General features: G+C 44.0%; 1 protein-coding gene across 2 annotated transcripts in view; it reads right to left on the reverse strand.

The window, feature by feature from the left end:
- Positions 1-9,781: 9,781 nt before the first annotated feature.
- Positions 9,782-15,433, reverse strand: part of TAF4 (TATA-box binding protein associated factor 4) — a 105,890-nt gene continuing 100,238 nt past the window's right edge. For both annotated transcript variants that reach the window (XM_056844995.1, XM_056844994.1), the window contains one exon: positions 9,782-10,008. In XM_056844995.1, coding sequence (XP_056700973.1) covers positions 9,841-10,008 — 168 coding nt within the window. In that variant the 3' untranslated portion in view covers positions 9,782-9,840. The remainder of the gene's footprint in view (positions 10,009-15,433) is intronic.

Here is a 15,433-nt window from a genome sequence, read left to right on the forward strand (position 1 = left end):
GTGACCTGCCTTGTCTCATAGCCTGATCAGGAAAATCATAAGGATATAAATATTTTAAATAAATAAACAAGTTAAAAAGACCCGCATATCTTCAGCAGTATAAGAGTCCCAGTTCCTTTCTAAAGTCCTCTGGAGGCTTTTTCTACCAAACGTCAAAACCACTTAGGATCATGATTATTATTCTTCCTTTAGATACTTTCTTTTTCTCACAACAAGCCTTTTGTATGTTTTATTCACCGGCTGTGCTTCTTCGAAACTGGTAATGCCATTATTTTCTTTAAAGCCTCCCAACGCTTTTACAAGCCATTTTAACCCACAAAATTGTCATCCATCCGCCCATTCTAGGCGGCTGCTTTGACCTTATTTCAGACGACGGGGATTTGCAAGAGGTTCAAAGCCTTTTTTCTTTTTTCTTTTTTCTTTTGCCACCTAACAAGCCAAATGCTCGATTCAGTCATTCAGACAACTGGTTTGCGAGGGTTGGCGGAGAAGCGAGAGCAATTTGCGGGAGCCATTCCATGTTCAAAAAGGGATAATGGGAAATGCAACTCACAGAAAAAGCGGATGGGAAATTGCTCTTCGAAAGGCGGATTTATGATTTCAAAATTGTCCTGCAAAAAAAAAAAAAAACCCAAGTGTGCGTGGAAGACAAATTGCACAAATCCAGTGTCCAGACTATCGTCTCTGCCCCCATTCCTTTGGCATGCCAATGAATTAAACAACAAAAAAAGATGTCGCCACCATCCTAGAATTAGCATCAAATTTATTCAGTATTCTTGAACATTAAATAACAAATGGGGGTGGATTGGCCCAGGAGCAAGCTAAGCATCATCAGCACATAAGGGGCCTAGGGTTACATAAGAACATAAGAAAGGCCATGCTGGATCAGACCAAGGTCCATCAAGTCCAGTCGTCTGTTCACACGGTGGCCAACCAGGAAGCCCACAAACAAAGCGACTGCAGCAGCATTATTCTGCCTGTGTTCCACAGCACCAAGGCATGCTCATCTGATCCTGGAGAGAATAGGTCTGCATCATGACTAGCATCTATTTTTGCTAATAGCCATGAATAGCCCTCTCCTCCATGAACATGTCCACTCCCCGCTTAAAGCCTTCCAAGTTGGCAGCCATCACCACATCCTGGGGCAGGGAGTTCCACAATAGGGTTGTTAAACCCCTGGTCAGGGCAAGGAACCCCCCGCCCCAAGTTCCCATCACCCTCCACCACTTGGAGCAGCGATATGGGTAATTGAAAATTAAAATAAATAAAAACATTTAAAAATCAAAGAACTTACCATCGGCACCCACATGATGACATCAGTTACAGGGAATACCCAAAAGCGACAGGCATAGCTTTAGGAATTGCCAGAAACTCAATGGTAAAACCATAGAGTTTCCAGCAATTCCTAGAGGTACCACTATTGCTTCTGGGTATTTCCTGGAAGTAATGTTATCATGCTGGTGATGCTGCCCTACTACTATCCCTAGATGAGCCTGTTCTCCTCTTCAGGGGGGGGAAACTGAGGCAAAATAGGCATGAAGCCTTTCTGATTTCTCTCGGCCCCGTCAGAGTTTCTCAATTTTCACCCAACAGTGGGCCTAATGCCTCTTTTATAGGGTTTCCAGCTCCAGGTTGGGAAATACCTGGAGGTTTTTTGGGGCGGAGCCTGAGGAGGGTGGGGGTTAGGGAGGGGCAGGACTTCAGTGCCATAGAGTCCAATTGCCAAAGTGGCCATTTTCTCAGGGGGAAGTGATCTCTATCGGCTGGCGATCAGTTGTAATAGCAGGAGATCTCCAGATGCTACCTGGAGGATGGCAACCCCACTCTTTTACCTTGAGTTTGCTACTCACATATCCGAAGAAGCTTGTCTTGTTGTAGCGAGCTTCCCTCATTGTGAGCTTTGGCCTCTCCGATGGCTGACATAAAGTGCCTAGCAGCCTCCAGATACTCTTCTTTAAAGACATGTCCTTCCCTCCATTTCTTGAGAACATAAGAACATACGAAAAGCCAACTGCAGCAGCACCATCCTGCCTGTGCTCCAAAGCACCTAATATATTCAGCATGCTCCTCTGATCCTGGAGAGAATAGGTATGCATCATGACTAGTATCCATTTTGACTAGCAGCCATGGATAGCCCTCTCCTCCATGAACATGTCCCCTCTTAAAGCCTTCCAAGTTGGCTAGTACCTGAAGGTGGGCAATCCTAGTTCTGACCTTGGTGGACCAATGGTCTGATTCAGTATGAGGCAGCTTTATACGTATCCCATCTATATCTAGGGTTGCCAGGTCCCTCTTTGCCACAGGCAGGAGGTTTTTGGGGCAGAGCCTGAAGAGGGCGGGTTTTGGGGAAGGACTTCAATGCCATAGAGTCCAATTGCCAAAGTGGCCACTTTCTCCAGGCGAACTAATCTCTGTTGGCTGGAGATCAGTTGTAATAGCGGGAGATCTCCAGCTAAGACCTGGAGGTTGGCAACCCTATCTATATCCAACATCTCTGAAACGGTGACCAACGGGGCTACAGTCATTTTGGCTATAACAATGCTCTAATGTGCTTGGAGTGAGCTTTCTACCGTTAGCTCCCCCCGTACCTTACAGACTACGCTAATAGCCACAATTTGCAAAGCACCCTCGGGTGTGGAAAATGGGATAAAAACAACCAACATGCATGCAAAGGTTATGGTACTCCAATTTAATCAAAGTCAATAGAAATGAATATACCGTTTCTCCTACTGGCTTTATCCATCAATGTTTCTTCTACCAAGCTTTTTTTTTTTTTTTTTTTAATGAAGTCTTTCTCTTATAATGTCAAACTGTTTATTTCTCTCGCATTTTCTATTACCTTAGATGAATCATTTGTTATTTCTTGTCAAAGTTTCCTCGTCAAACCTGGAGCCAGACAGAGGTTCAGCTGCAAAGTCGATTTCTGAGCCCTGATGGAGAGGAAAACGGTGTCTGATGCGTGGACACCTAGCGCCACCTCCTGGCCAAAGAAAGACATGCCAGGAGAGGTTTTGAATACACAGACCACTGACTTCACTAGGCCAGCGTGGTGTAGTGGTTAAGAGTGGTGGTTTGGAGCAGTGGATTCTGATCTGGAGAGCCGGGTTTGATTCCCCACTCCTCCACATGAGCGGCGGACGCTAATCTGGTGAACTGGATTTGTTTCCCCGCTCCTCCACATGAAGATGCTCATTGGTGGAGCCTCTGCTTGGCGTGCAGAAGGTCCCAGGTTCAATCCCCGGCATCTCCAGTTAAAGCAGGGGTGGGGAGCCTTTTTTCTGCCAAGGGCTATTTGCGTATTTATCACATCATTCGGGGGCCATACCGGTGGTAGATGTCCCGGCGGGGGTGGGGAGGGGAGAGGCTAGGGAGGTTTTCGGGATAGATAGATAGATAGATAGATAGATAGATAGATAGATAGATAGATAGATAGATAGATAGATAGATAGATAGATAGATAGATAGATAGATAGATAGATGGATGGATGGATGGATGGATGGATGGATGGATGGATGGATGGATGGATGGATGGATGGATGGATGAGAAAGAAAAGGACAGAGAGAAAAAGAAAAGGACGGAGGGAGACAGACAAAGAAAGAGACAGAAAAAGAGGGAGAAAGAGAGGGAGAGAAAGGAGAGAGTGTGACAGAAAAAGAGGAAGAAAGGAGATAAAAGCCTCCCCCCTCCACTCACTGATTAACATTTTCAGGGGCCCTCGGGAGCTCCAGGGCCCTCCCCGAAACTGTTCCTGAAGCCGCCCTGCTGTGCCATGTTTCTATGGCAGGGCCCTGGAGCTCCTGAGGGCCATTAAAAATGTCCTTGCGGGCCGTTTCCGGCCCCCGGGCCTGACGTTCCCCATCCCTGAGTTAAAGGGACTAGGCAAGTAGGTGATGTGAAAGACCCCTGCCTGAGACCCTGGAGAGCCGCTGCCGGTCTGAGTAGACAATACTGACTTTGATGGACTGATTCAGTATAAGGCAGTTTCATGTGTTCTTTACACTACAGGCCTATTGCCTGTGTAAAAAAAAAAGCCCCTCTAAATAATGCAGTTTTGCCTGGTTTGTAGAAAACCAGGGGAGGGGGAACCTTCCTCACCTTGTCAGACTGGCCATCTCATAAGATGGGGGCCACAATAGAGAATGCACATGTATAGGCAGTTATTAATTTTGCCTATTTGCATGGTGGCACCTGCAGAAGGCACAGCTCAGACGACTGAAGCTTTTGTGGCAGAGCATAGGCCCCATCATCAACCAAAAGGGAGACTGCAGCCAAGAAATCAGAAGGAGGTTGAGACTGGGAAGGGCGGCCATGAAGGAGCTAGAAAAGATTCTGAAGTGTAAGGATGTGTCACTGGCCACCAAGATCAAGTTAATTCATGCCATTGTATTCCCTATTACTATGTATGGGTGTGAAAGCTGGACAAGGAAGAAAGCTGATAGGAAGAAAGTAGATTCCTTTGAAATGTGGTGTTGGGGGAGAGTGTTACGGATACCGTGGACTGCCAAAAAAACAAATCAGTGGGTTGTAGATCAAATCAAGCCTGAACTGACCCTAGAAGCTAAAATGACTAAACTGAGGCTGTCGTAATTTGGTCACATTATGAGAAGACAGGAATCACTGGAAAAGACAATCATGTTAGGAAAAGTTGAAGGCAGCAGGAAAAGTGGAAGACCCAACAAGAGATGGATTGACTCTATAAAGGAAACCATGACCCTCAATTTGCAAGACCTGTGCAAGGCTGTTAAAGATAGGATGTTTTGAAGGATATTGTATGTCTCAGCATGGTCCTATCCCTTTAGCAGTCTTGCTGTGTGGAAATGGGTAGCACAAGCTTTCCACAGAACTCAATATCACCTGGTAAGTAACCCACTATTAAAGGGACAGGACATTTTTTAGGCAACCCTAAACATACCCTACCTCCAGTGACCATGTCTTTTCTCATAAGAACAGAAGAGAACACCTGCTGGATCAGACCATCAGTTCCAGCACCTTGCTTCTTAGCAGGGAAACAACACAACAGACTATTGTCGAAGGCTTTCACGGTCAGAGTTCATTGGTTCTCGTAGGTTATCCGGGCTGTGTAACCGTGGTCTTGGTATTTTCTTTCCTGACGTTTCGCCAGCAGCTGTGGCAGGCGTCTTCAGAGGAATAACACTGAAGGACAGTGTCTCTCAGTGTCAAGGGTGTAGGAAGAGTAATATATAGTCAGAAAGGGGTTGGGTTTGAGCTGAATCATTGTCCTGCAAAAAGTAACAAAGGTAATGTGCTAACCATTGTCCTGTAAGTATCAAGATAATGTGCTAATGAGGGTGTGGTATGTTAATATGGAACCATTGTATCCTGAAGTAATCTGTTAATGTGTGAAATCCAAAGCTAATCTGCATGGCTATTGTTGACTGTAGTCTTTGTTAGTCTGGAGGTTTTCAAGACAGGAAGCCAAGCCTTATTCATTCTTAAACTCTCTTCTTTTCTGTTAAAGTTGTGCTGATGTTTATGAATTTCAATGGCTTCTCTGTGCAATCTGACAAAATAGTTGGTAGAATTGTCCAGTCTTTCAGTGTCTTGGAATAAGACACTGTGTCCTGTTTGTGTCAATCCATGTTCAGCCACTGCTGATTTCTCAGGTTGGCCAAGTCTGCAGTATCTTTCATGTTCTTTTATCCTTGTTTGTATGCTGCGTTTTGTGGTCCCGATGTAAACTTCTCCACAGCTGCAAGGTATACGATATACTCCTGCAGAGGTGAGGGGGTCTCTTTTGTCTTTTGCTGATCGTAGCATTTGTTGTATTTTCTTGGTGGGTTTAAACACTGTTTGTAGGTTATGTTTTTTCAAAAGTTTCTCCATCCTATCAGTGACTCCTTTAATAAATGGCAAGAATACCTTTCCTATGGGAGACTGTTTTTCCTGAGTTTTCTGATTTTTGTTTGGTTTAATGGCCCTTCTGATTTCATTCTTGGAATAGCCTTTGCTAGCAGTGCGTGATTTAGATGATTAGTTTCTTCCTTGAGAAACTGTGGTTCACAGATCCATCTTGCACGGTCCATTAATGTTTTGTTATTCCTCTTTTCTGTCGGGGTTGGTGGTTGGAGTTTTTGTGTAAGTAGTGATCTGTCTGAGTTGGTTTCCGGTAGACCTTGTGACCTAACTGAAAGTTTGTTTTACGGATGACAAGGGTATCAAGAAATGGGAGTTTACCCTCAATTTCCTTTTCCATGGTAAACTGAATGTTTGAATGGATATTATTAAGATGGTTTAGAAAGTCCATTAATTTTTCTTCACCATGGCTCCAAATAGTAAATGTGTCATCTACGAACCTGAACCAGACTGTAGGTTTGTAAGGTGCCGATTCTAATGCTGTCTTTTCAAAATATTCCATGTAAAAGTTTGCTATTACTGGACTGAGTGGACTTCCCATAGCTACTCCATCAATCTGTTCGTAAAATTCTTTATCCCATAGGAAATAACTTGTTGTCAGACAATGGTGAAATAAGGCTGTTATATCTTCTGGAAAAATCTGGTTAATCAATGAGATTGTGTCTTTTACTGGAACCTTGGTAAAGAGGGATACAACATCAAAACTAATATATCCTGTGGATTGAGTCTCAACGGACTGATTTTGTTGATGAAGTGAGTTGAGTCTTTGATGTAAGAAGTGGTTTTTCCAATGTGGTCCTGTAGGAGGGTGGTCAAATATCTAGCTAATTCATATGTTGGGGAACCAATGGCGCTCACGATGGGTCGGAGTGGGACGGCATCCTTATGAATTTTAGGTAGTCCATATAATCGTGGTGGTTGTGCTTCTGTCTTGCATAGTTTTCTGTATGTGTCCGGATGAAGAGTGGAATTCTTGATCAGTATGCTAGTTTTCCTGGTAATTTTGCAAGTTGGATCTCGTTTTAGTTTTTTGTATGTGGCAGGGTCCTCACCCATCCCAATTCCCTGACCCTGCCGCCATTTCTAAAGGTGTACCGATCCCCAGGAACAAACTATCAGGGGGCTCAAAGTGTGTGTGTGGGGCTCTGAAGTGTAAATCAGCAGAATGGCTGACCCCTCTTTGGAACTGCGTGGCTGTATACATACCAATGCCTTCTTGCAGTAAACCCTGTAAATAGATCACGTGCTTTCTCTCCCCTACCTCCCCCCCCCCCCGCCAAATTACTGGTCATCAGCTTCAGTGGATCTCCCCACACACCCCGCATAGTTCTTGTATTATGACAAAAGCGGGTTTGTGGGGAGGGGGGATTCTCTATTCACTTTCTCCCTCCTGTGTAAGTTTTACAAACCTGTATCTCACACCCCTGACCTCTACATCTTAGTCATCTTATTCTACCTAACAAGACCAAAACATTTTAGCTTTTCCTCATCGGTAAAAGACTGCAATCTTTTAATTGTTTTACCTTCCCTTTTCTGCAGCTTGCATTCGGCACCCTTTTCTTCCGTTATATTTTGTTTTTGCCTAATGTTTATTTTTTAAAGTTTCAAACGAAGAAGAGTTGGTTTTTATACTCCGATTTTCTCTACCTTTAAGGAGACTCAAAGCAGCTTACGATCACCTTCCCTTCCTCTCCCCACAACAGACACTTTGTGAGTAGGATTGCCAACCTCCAGATACTAGCTGGTAATTGCCTGCTGTTACAACTGATCTCCAGCCAATAGAGATCAGTTCACCTAGAGAAAATGAGGATTGTGCAGATGAAGAAGAAGAAGAAGAGTTGGTTTTTATATGCTGACTTTCTCTACCACTTAAGGAAGAATCAAACCGGCTTACAATCACCTTCCCCTCCCCACAACAGACAGCTTGTGAGGTAGGCGGGGCTGAGAGAGTTCGGAGAGAACTGTGACTAGCCCAAGGTCGCCCAGCAGGCTTCATGTGGAGGGGCGAGGAGCCCAACCCAGTTCTCCAGATTAGCGTCCGCCGCTCCTAACCACTAGGCCATGCTGGCTCTCAGAAATCTTAGACATCCAAATCTTAAAGATGCAGAATTAATTAGGCAAAGTAAATGTATGCAGTTTGCTTAACTGGCATAATTTATTCCACCGGCAGAAGCTGATTTCCTTGATGCATAATTTGAATTTGTATTTTTTTTTGAGACACAAAGCCCATAGAGTCATCCTGCCCAATTGTCTCATCATCTCAGCAAACAAGTTTAAAAACCAACAGAAGTTTTCATCTTGCTGCAGTGCAAAGGGAAAAAAATATATCCAGAGAAGGAAATATTTTTATAGAGCAAAAATACATACACTGATACAGATAAATTTGTTTTTAATAAAGGAGTTAATTTTCTTTCAATCCTATATAAAACAATAGCAATTAAAAACTTCATTTTTTGAAAGTAAAATATTTACATATGAACAAGGAACTGTGCAAAATTTACATGAAAAAAAATGGAAAGACAGGATTTCCCCCCCCCCCAAGAGACAAAATAAAAAGGTGTAACAGTTTGTTGGGTGTTGATAAAAATACTGATCAGCATTCAGTTTACACACAAAGAAAGTTAAGGTGCAATCCGCCTTAAGAATGTCTCTTGCACAAGCCCTGTTGAAAGGAATGCCGGTTCCCGCACCCCTCTGTTCAATAGGAATTGCACAGGAAACCTTCCTGGTAGCTCCTGCCCTTAAATTCTAACATGAGAGTCCACACAAAGAAAGCCGAGATATTTACAGTCATAAAAGTACTATCAATAGACAATTTAATACAATAACCTCTGAAAATATAAAGAACCAATTAGTATATTTTGTAATAAAAAAATAGGTACAAAGAAGGGACTTTTGCTCTGGACGTCTTTAAAGTAAGCCCATAGCTTGCATACAGTCTTTTAGCAAAATAATTATAGTTTACATAGCCATTTTTTTAATGTTATGTGCCAAAAATTATATACAATTACTGACAAAATACACCAACCATTTTTCAACACTTGATTTCACACTGAGAAACTGTCTTTTTTTATGATTCCTCTCAACTTTGATTTTTATTTAATCTAAGCTTTCACTTTTGCTAAAAAACACAGTGCAAGTAAAATATATTTATGCTGAAAAGGTTTTTCTTTTTTTTCCATTTTTCTTTTTTTTTAAACTTTACAGCTTTACAAACTATAGCAAATAAAATGCATTTCTTTTTTTTCCTTTTTCTTTTTTACAGATGCTGATAAAACATTCAGAAGTAACCCTTCCTTTGCGGGCCCTTCAGGTGGGGTTGCCTCTAATAAGCAATAATGAGATCTTTTTTTTAAAAAATTGAGGTTTACGCTTAAAATTAAGTGAAATCTAGATTTTGAACAATTTGAGGGGAGAGGGAGATAAATATTTATTAAAATCAGTTTGCTTTGCAGACTGACTTCTTTCAAAAAGCAAAAAATAAAATGAGGTCATCTGCTGTAGACATATACCTATATAATCGATTTCGTTAAGGAAAACCGAACTAAAAATGCACAATTTAAGGTTGAAATTGCTACAGGATCTGACACAGAGAAGCTGGTTATTTGCTAAACGATTCCATCAGTCTCTATAATATGGCTTGTTTGGCAAGAAGGCCACTCAATCAAAGAGATGAGTTAAAACTTTTAAATCGTCTTCTTATCGTCTCCGCGGGCCTTTATGAGTCTCCTCACTGTCAAAGGGATCGCTCTTACACCAAAGAGTTTATAATAAACAGGAATAGAAAACTGTTCCTTGTAAAGAGGTGGTTGTCTCAGGATGGTGGTGGTTGGGGTTGCCGCTGCTGTTTTAAACAATATCCCATATGCTCATTACAAAAAAAGGCGTAATCTGCAAATATATATATAAAAAAAATGTCCCCAGGTTGCCTTCTCGGTCAAAAATACCTTGATCTTCTCCACTTTTACTTAAGGAATGCTTTGTATAGCAATAGTGAATGGCTTGTCTCTCGCTCATTTTCTAAACAAAATATGAGGTCCCTGAGGTTCACCCGCGTTATCCTTTGCCGTGTAAATTGCCTGGTCGTTCCCACTCCGGAGCCGCCTGGGACCGCCACGCTCGCACTGGACCCCTGCGAATGGAAAGAGCTGGTCAGTTTTTAATCCTTCAGCCACAAGCCTCTGCAACAACAACTTAAAGCACAAAGAATAAGTGTATGGGGAACAGGATAACTGGACATCAGTGCAGGCAAAGAAGCAGAGCGGAGTAAAGCGACAGAGACCTTTTAGAATCATAGAAACATAGAGTTGGAAGGGGCCACCAGGGTCATCTAGTCCAACCCCCTGCACAATGCAGGACATTCACAACTACCTCCCCCCCAAAAAAAACACCCCCAGTGACCCCTCAGAAGATGGCCAAAAAACCCCTCCAGGATCCCTGGCCAATCTGGCCTGGAGGAAAGAAGAACAAGAGTTGGTTTTCATATGCTGACTTTCTTTACCACTTGAGGAAGAATCAGACTGGCTTACCATCACCATCACCTTCCCTTCCCCTCCCCACAACAGAAACCCTGTGAGGTAGGTGGGGCTGAGAGAGCTCTAAAATAGAAAGGCATTTCTGTTATGGAGAGGGGAAGCTACTTTGCCATTTACCCCCTTCCCATCATTCCACTTCGCCCCCTATGCTGTCTGAGATGGGGAGGTGTTGTCCCCTCATTAGAAAAAGAGTTTGAAGGGGGGATAAGACGTGAGATTAAGGTAAACTCTAACTACTATAAGTGCAAGGTCATCGTATCAAGGCTATAAGTAACAAACAGCATATTAGATTTTATTATAGTAGAGGTATTCACAATGAAATCAAATGTTCTAAGTGCAGTCTGGCAAAGCATTTTCTTGATAAATAGTGTAGCGCAATGTTAGTGGTTGTGCTGTTTAATGCTGTGTTGCGTATGGTTGTGTATGGTTATATGTAATGTTTTTGTCGTGTAAGGTTTGTGTTAATTGTGTAACGTTGAAAATAAAAAAAAATATTATAGACAAAAGGAGGAGGAGGAAGAGGAGGAGAAGGAGGAAGAAGAAGAGTTGGTTTTTATATGCCGACTTTCTCCACCACTTAAGGAAGAATTAAACCGGCTTACAACTGCCTTCCCTTCCCCTCTCCACAAGTCACCCTGTGAAGTAGGTGGGGCTGAGAAAGCTCTAAGAGAGATGTGACTGGCCCAAGGTCACCCAGCTGGCTTCATGTGTAGGAGTGGGGAAACAAATCCAGTTCACCAGATTAGCACCAGCCGCTCATGTGGAGGAGTGGGGAATCGAACCTGGTTCTCCAGATCAGAGTCCACTGCTCCAAACCACCGCTCTTAACCACTACACCATGCTGGCTCTCATAAAGAGATGAAGTGTGTAAAGTACCTTCCCATTCTCTGGCAAAACATGGGGAGAGATAGTCATGAGCTATAACGAGCAGGTGGCACAGATGGACTTGGGAAGTCATCTCTGCTCTAACTTTCAGAAAGAAATTTAAGTATTGACGAGTCACTGCCTCAAGATTTCTCAGTAGGGTGCAGTAAAGGAACAGCCAGGGAAGGCTGAGCACCAAAGCTCCGATACTGCGCTTTAGCAGCATCACCTTTTGGGAGCAAGAGAGGACATCTTTAGGGCACTGGGATGCGTCCCACACCCCTATTCCTTCTTTTCGCCCTCAGTTGCTAAAAAAACTGCTGTGGCCTAACAGAGGTCTGTCCACTCGTCCAACACCCCAGTCCTGCAGGAGGGGAGGGGCCGTGGCTCAGTGGCAGAGCATCTGCTTGGAATGCAGAAGGTCCCAGGTTTAATCCCCGGCATCTCCAGTTAAAGGGACTAGGCAAGTAGGTGATGCGAAAGACCTCTGCCTGAGACCCTGGAGAGCCGCTGCCGGCCAGAGCAGACAATACTGACTTTGATGGACCAAGGGACTGATTCAGTATAAGGCAGCTTCATATGTTCATATGTTGGAACACGACTGTTGGGTTCCTTCTCACTTTCTTCTCATAAGAACATAAGAAAAGCCATGCTGGATCAGACCAAGGCCTATCAAGTCCAGCAGTCTATTCACACAGTGGCCGACCAGGTGCCTCTAGGAAGTCCACGAACAAGACAAATGCAGCAGCATTATCTTGCCTGTGTTCCACAACACCTACTGTAATAGGCCTGCTCCTCTGATCCTAGAGAGAATAGGGATGCATCATGACTAGTATTCATTCTGACTCGTACCCATGGATAGCCCTCTCCTCTGTGAACACGTCCACTCCCCTCTTAAAGCCTTCCAAGCTGGCAGCCATCACCACACCCTGGGGCAGGGAGTTCCACAATTTATCATGTGCTGTGTGACTCTCAACTCTCAGTGAGGTTAAAGGCTTAGACCTTCAGCCATTATCACCGGACTCTTTAGCCTAACCTCCATAATGCAGGCAGGACTGCATACTCCACCTCTGACTTCCTTGGTTGGACTGCTCTCGACTTCCCTACATAGTCCGTGACCTCCCCCTTACTTGGGTTTCTGCTTTGGGAGCACAGCGTATCCCTAAAATACCGCCTGTTGTAGCAAGCACTGGTATGATCAAAACCTGTGTGTGACTATATTACGGCAAACTGAATGCAGCTTTATCTTGTAGAAGGAAGAAGAATTGGTTTTTATATGCCGACTTTCTCTACCACATAAGGAGAATCAAACCGGCTTACAATCTCCTTCCTTTCGTCTCCCCACAGCAGACACCTTGTCAGGTAGGTGGGGATAAGTGTTCTGAGAGAACTGTGACTGGCCCAAAGTCACCCAGCAGGCTTCATGTGTAGGAGTGGAATCAAACCTGGTTCTCCAGATTAGAGCCCACCCCTCCTAACCACTCCGCCACGCTGTCTCTCAAGGAGCCTTTTCAAGATTAATTAGCAGAGCAAACTCACAATCAGCCGACTGGGCTGAACAACAATTAATTCCAGGCCCCCAGTTAATGCTACCCTGTGGCTTCAAGACACTTGTGGGCAGGCAGGTAAGAAATACATTATGAGCTAGGGAATTTTTCACACAACTCTTTAAGATTTAAGAGGCTGCCTTCCTGTAGCTTTCTAGCCCCTGAAGATACTGTAGACAGGTTTAATGTTGTACAGAATGGCTGGCTGAACACTGTAAACACTTATAGTGGGTTTACGAGAAATTTGGACCCACAAACAATCGCTGTGTGGTATTCAAAGTAGTTTCATCTGGTTTTGTTAAAAAAAAGGGGGGGAGTATTCTGGGAACTTGAGCCACTATTTTTTAAGGCAGGCAATTGATTTGATGTTCTCTCATTAATTGGGTAATTTCGTCTAATGAGAACATGAAAGGGGATTTCTCTTGCACAAATTAAATAAAGATCAGGGAAGGGTATGTGCATGTGTGTTAAGGGAGGGGCTGTGGCTCAGTGGTAGAGCATCTGCTCGGCATGCAGAAGTTCCCAGGTTCAATCCCCGGCATCTCCAGTTAAAGGGACTAGGTGAGTAGGTGATGTGAAAGACCTCTTCCTGAGACCCTGGAGAGCCACTGCTGGTCTGAGTAGACAATACTGACTTTGATGGACCAAGGGTCTGATTCAGTATAAGGCAGCTTCGTGTGTTCAAGTGCTGTCAAGTCGCTTCCGACTCATGGCGACCCTAGGAATCAATGTCCTCCAAAACGTCCTATCTTTAGCAGCCTTGCTCAGGCCTTGCAAACTGAGGGCCGTGGCTTCCTTTATAGCAGTGTTTCCCAAAGTGGGCAGTACCACCCCCTAGGGGGGATTACCTAGGGGGGCTCTAAGAGGCAAGGGGGCAGCAGGGGGGTGCTAGAGGTGGGCCCTTTCAACTGTGTTGTTCACTGATATACAATAGATCAGACTATGACACCATGCTGGCAAACTTGGTGGAAACAATCAGAATTTTTTTTCAGACTTTGAAAAGCTGGTACCACTGTATCAAATTCATCAGCTTTGTTGATATAAATTTCAACAACAAAGTTTTAATTTGATTTTGAACAGATGTGCAATGAATTATTACTGTTTTGAAATTTTATTGTTATTCTCTTCTTTAGTGCATCATGCAAACCCCTATTTTGAATAATGCTTTTTATAGGATAGGGGGCGCTGGGGTTGAGTTTGTGGGACCAAGGGGGCGGCGGCCCGAAACGTTTGGGAACCACTGCTTTATAGATGCTTCAAGGGCTACATACTCGGCTATAAGATGCAACTGTGGAGGAGTGACCTCCTCTTAGGATCTTCATCTCATAATGCTTGGGAAGGGGTTGAAGGAGAAGAGGGCCTTTGAGTGGGAGGGAGAGAAAGTTAAGAATAAGAATTGGTTTTTATATGCCGACTTTCTCTACCACTTAAGAATCAAACTGGCTTACAATCATCCTCCCTTCCCCTTCCCACAACAGACACCCTGTGAAGTAGGTGGGACTAGCCCAAGGTCACCCAGCAGGCTTCATGTGGAGGAGTAGGGAATGAAATCCAGTTCTCTAGATTAGCATTCGCCACTCCAGGATAGAAATAGCATATGGCCTGTTTTGGTCACTCCTTGAGCCAAATGGATCGATGCCAAGGTTGTGGTTAGGTGGGGGTCTCTCATGGGGGACCTCTAATTACTCTGGAGATCTTTTCACAATAATATTTTGAAAGATCCCGGAAATGCTCAAGCGGCTACAAAGTATACGCAATGACAGCTATCATTAATTTGCCAAGAAAGAACTGGGAGGCTGGTGTTCTCTTTGTTATCAAACATTACATCCTCCGGTTAATTGTGAAATGGTGCAGAAGCGAGGGTGTGTTTCTTGGCTCTCTCGCAAATCCTCGTCTAATCGCCAAGCAGATACGGGGCAGTTTTGCCTAAGAGGTGATTGTATGTATAATTAGCGGTTTAGCATTCCTCGGACGACAGAACACAAACTTGATCCAACGAACCATTTAGGTAACAGGCCTCGGCTGCAGAAGAATGCAGGCGGCACAGAGAAAGACGAGGGGGGCTCAGTTTAAAAATGTCAACCGGAATGGCAGATGCACAGCTGTGAGTCAATTAGATCCAAAGCAGCTGGTTCTTAATTAAGCAAACAAAAGCTTCCATTCAGGAAGCCGGCGGTTGATGTGGCTATCCTGCAACGGATTAATCTACGATAACTGCATTAATCAGAGCTTGCCAAAGTGCAAACAAGACTTCCCGGGGAATATAAAGCAGATTCCATACATTAAAGCGAACGCTAAGCCGAAAGCACGCGTGCACGCACAGACGAACAGGCAGGAATCCTAAACCGCCTGTGTGGTACTCAGATAAGTATGCAGCAACTCGGCGTTTTCAGCAGCGGACTCCGAGTTTGCTTCATGGCCAAGGATCCATCCCAGAGAGACACAATGACAACCGGGCCTCTTGACGTAATTATAACGTGCCACGAGGAAAAGCCGCCCTCCAGGACTTGCGCACATGAGCCAGTGGCAACATAGGTCATCTGGACACAGCATTTCATAATTAATTAGAAGGAACACGGACGACCTTATATTTACAGGCAGATAGAAACCC

This window comes from Euleptes europaea, chromosome 2 (assembly GCF_029931775.1).
Source record: "Euleptes europaea isolate rEulEur1 chromosome 2, rEulEur1.hap1, whole genome shotgun sequence".
In the NCBI taxonomy this organism is placed as follows: Eukaryota; Metazoa; Chordata; class Lepidosauria; order Squamata; family Sphaerodactylidae; genus Euleptes; species Euleptes europaea.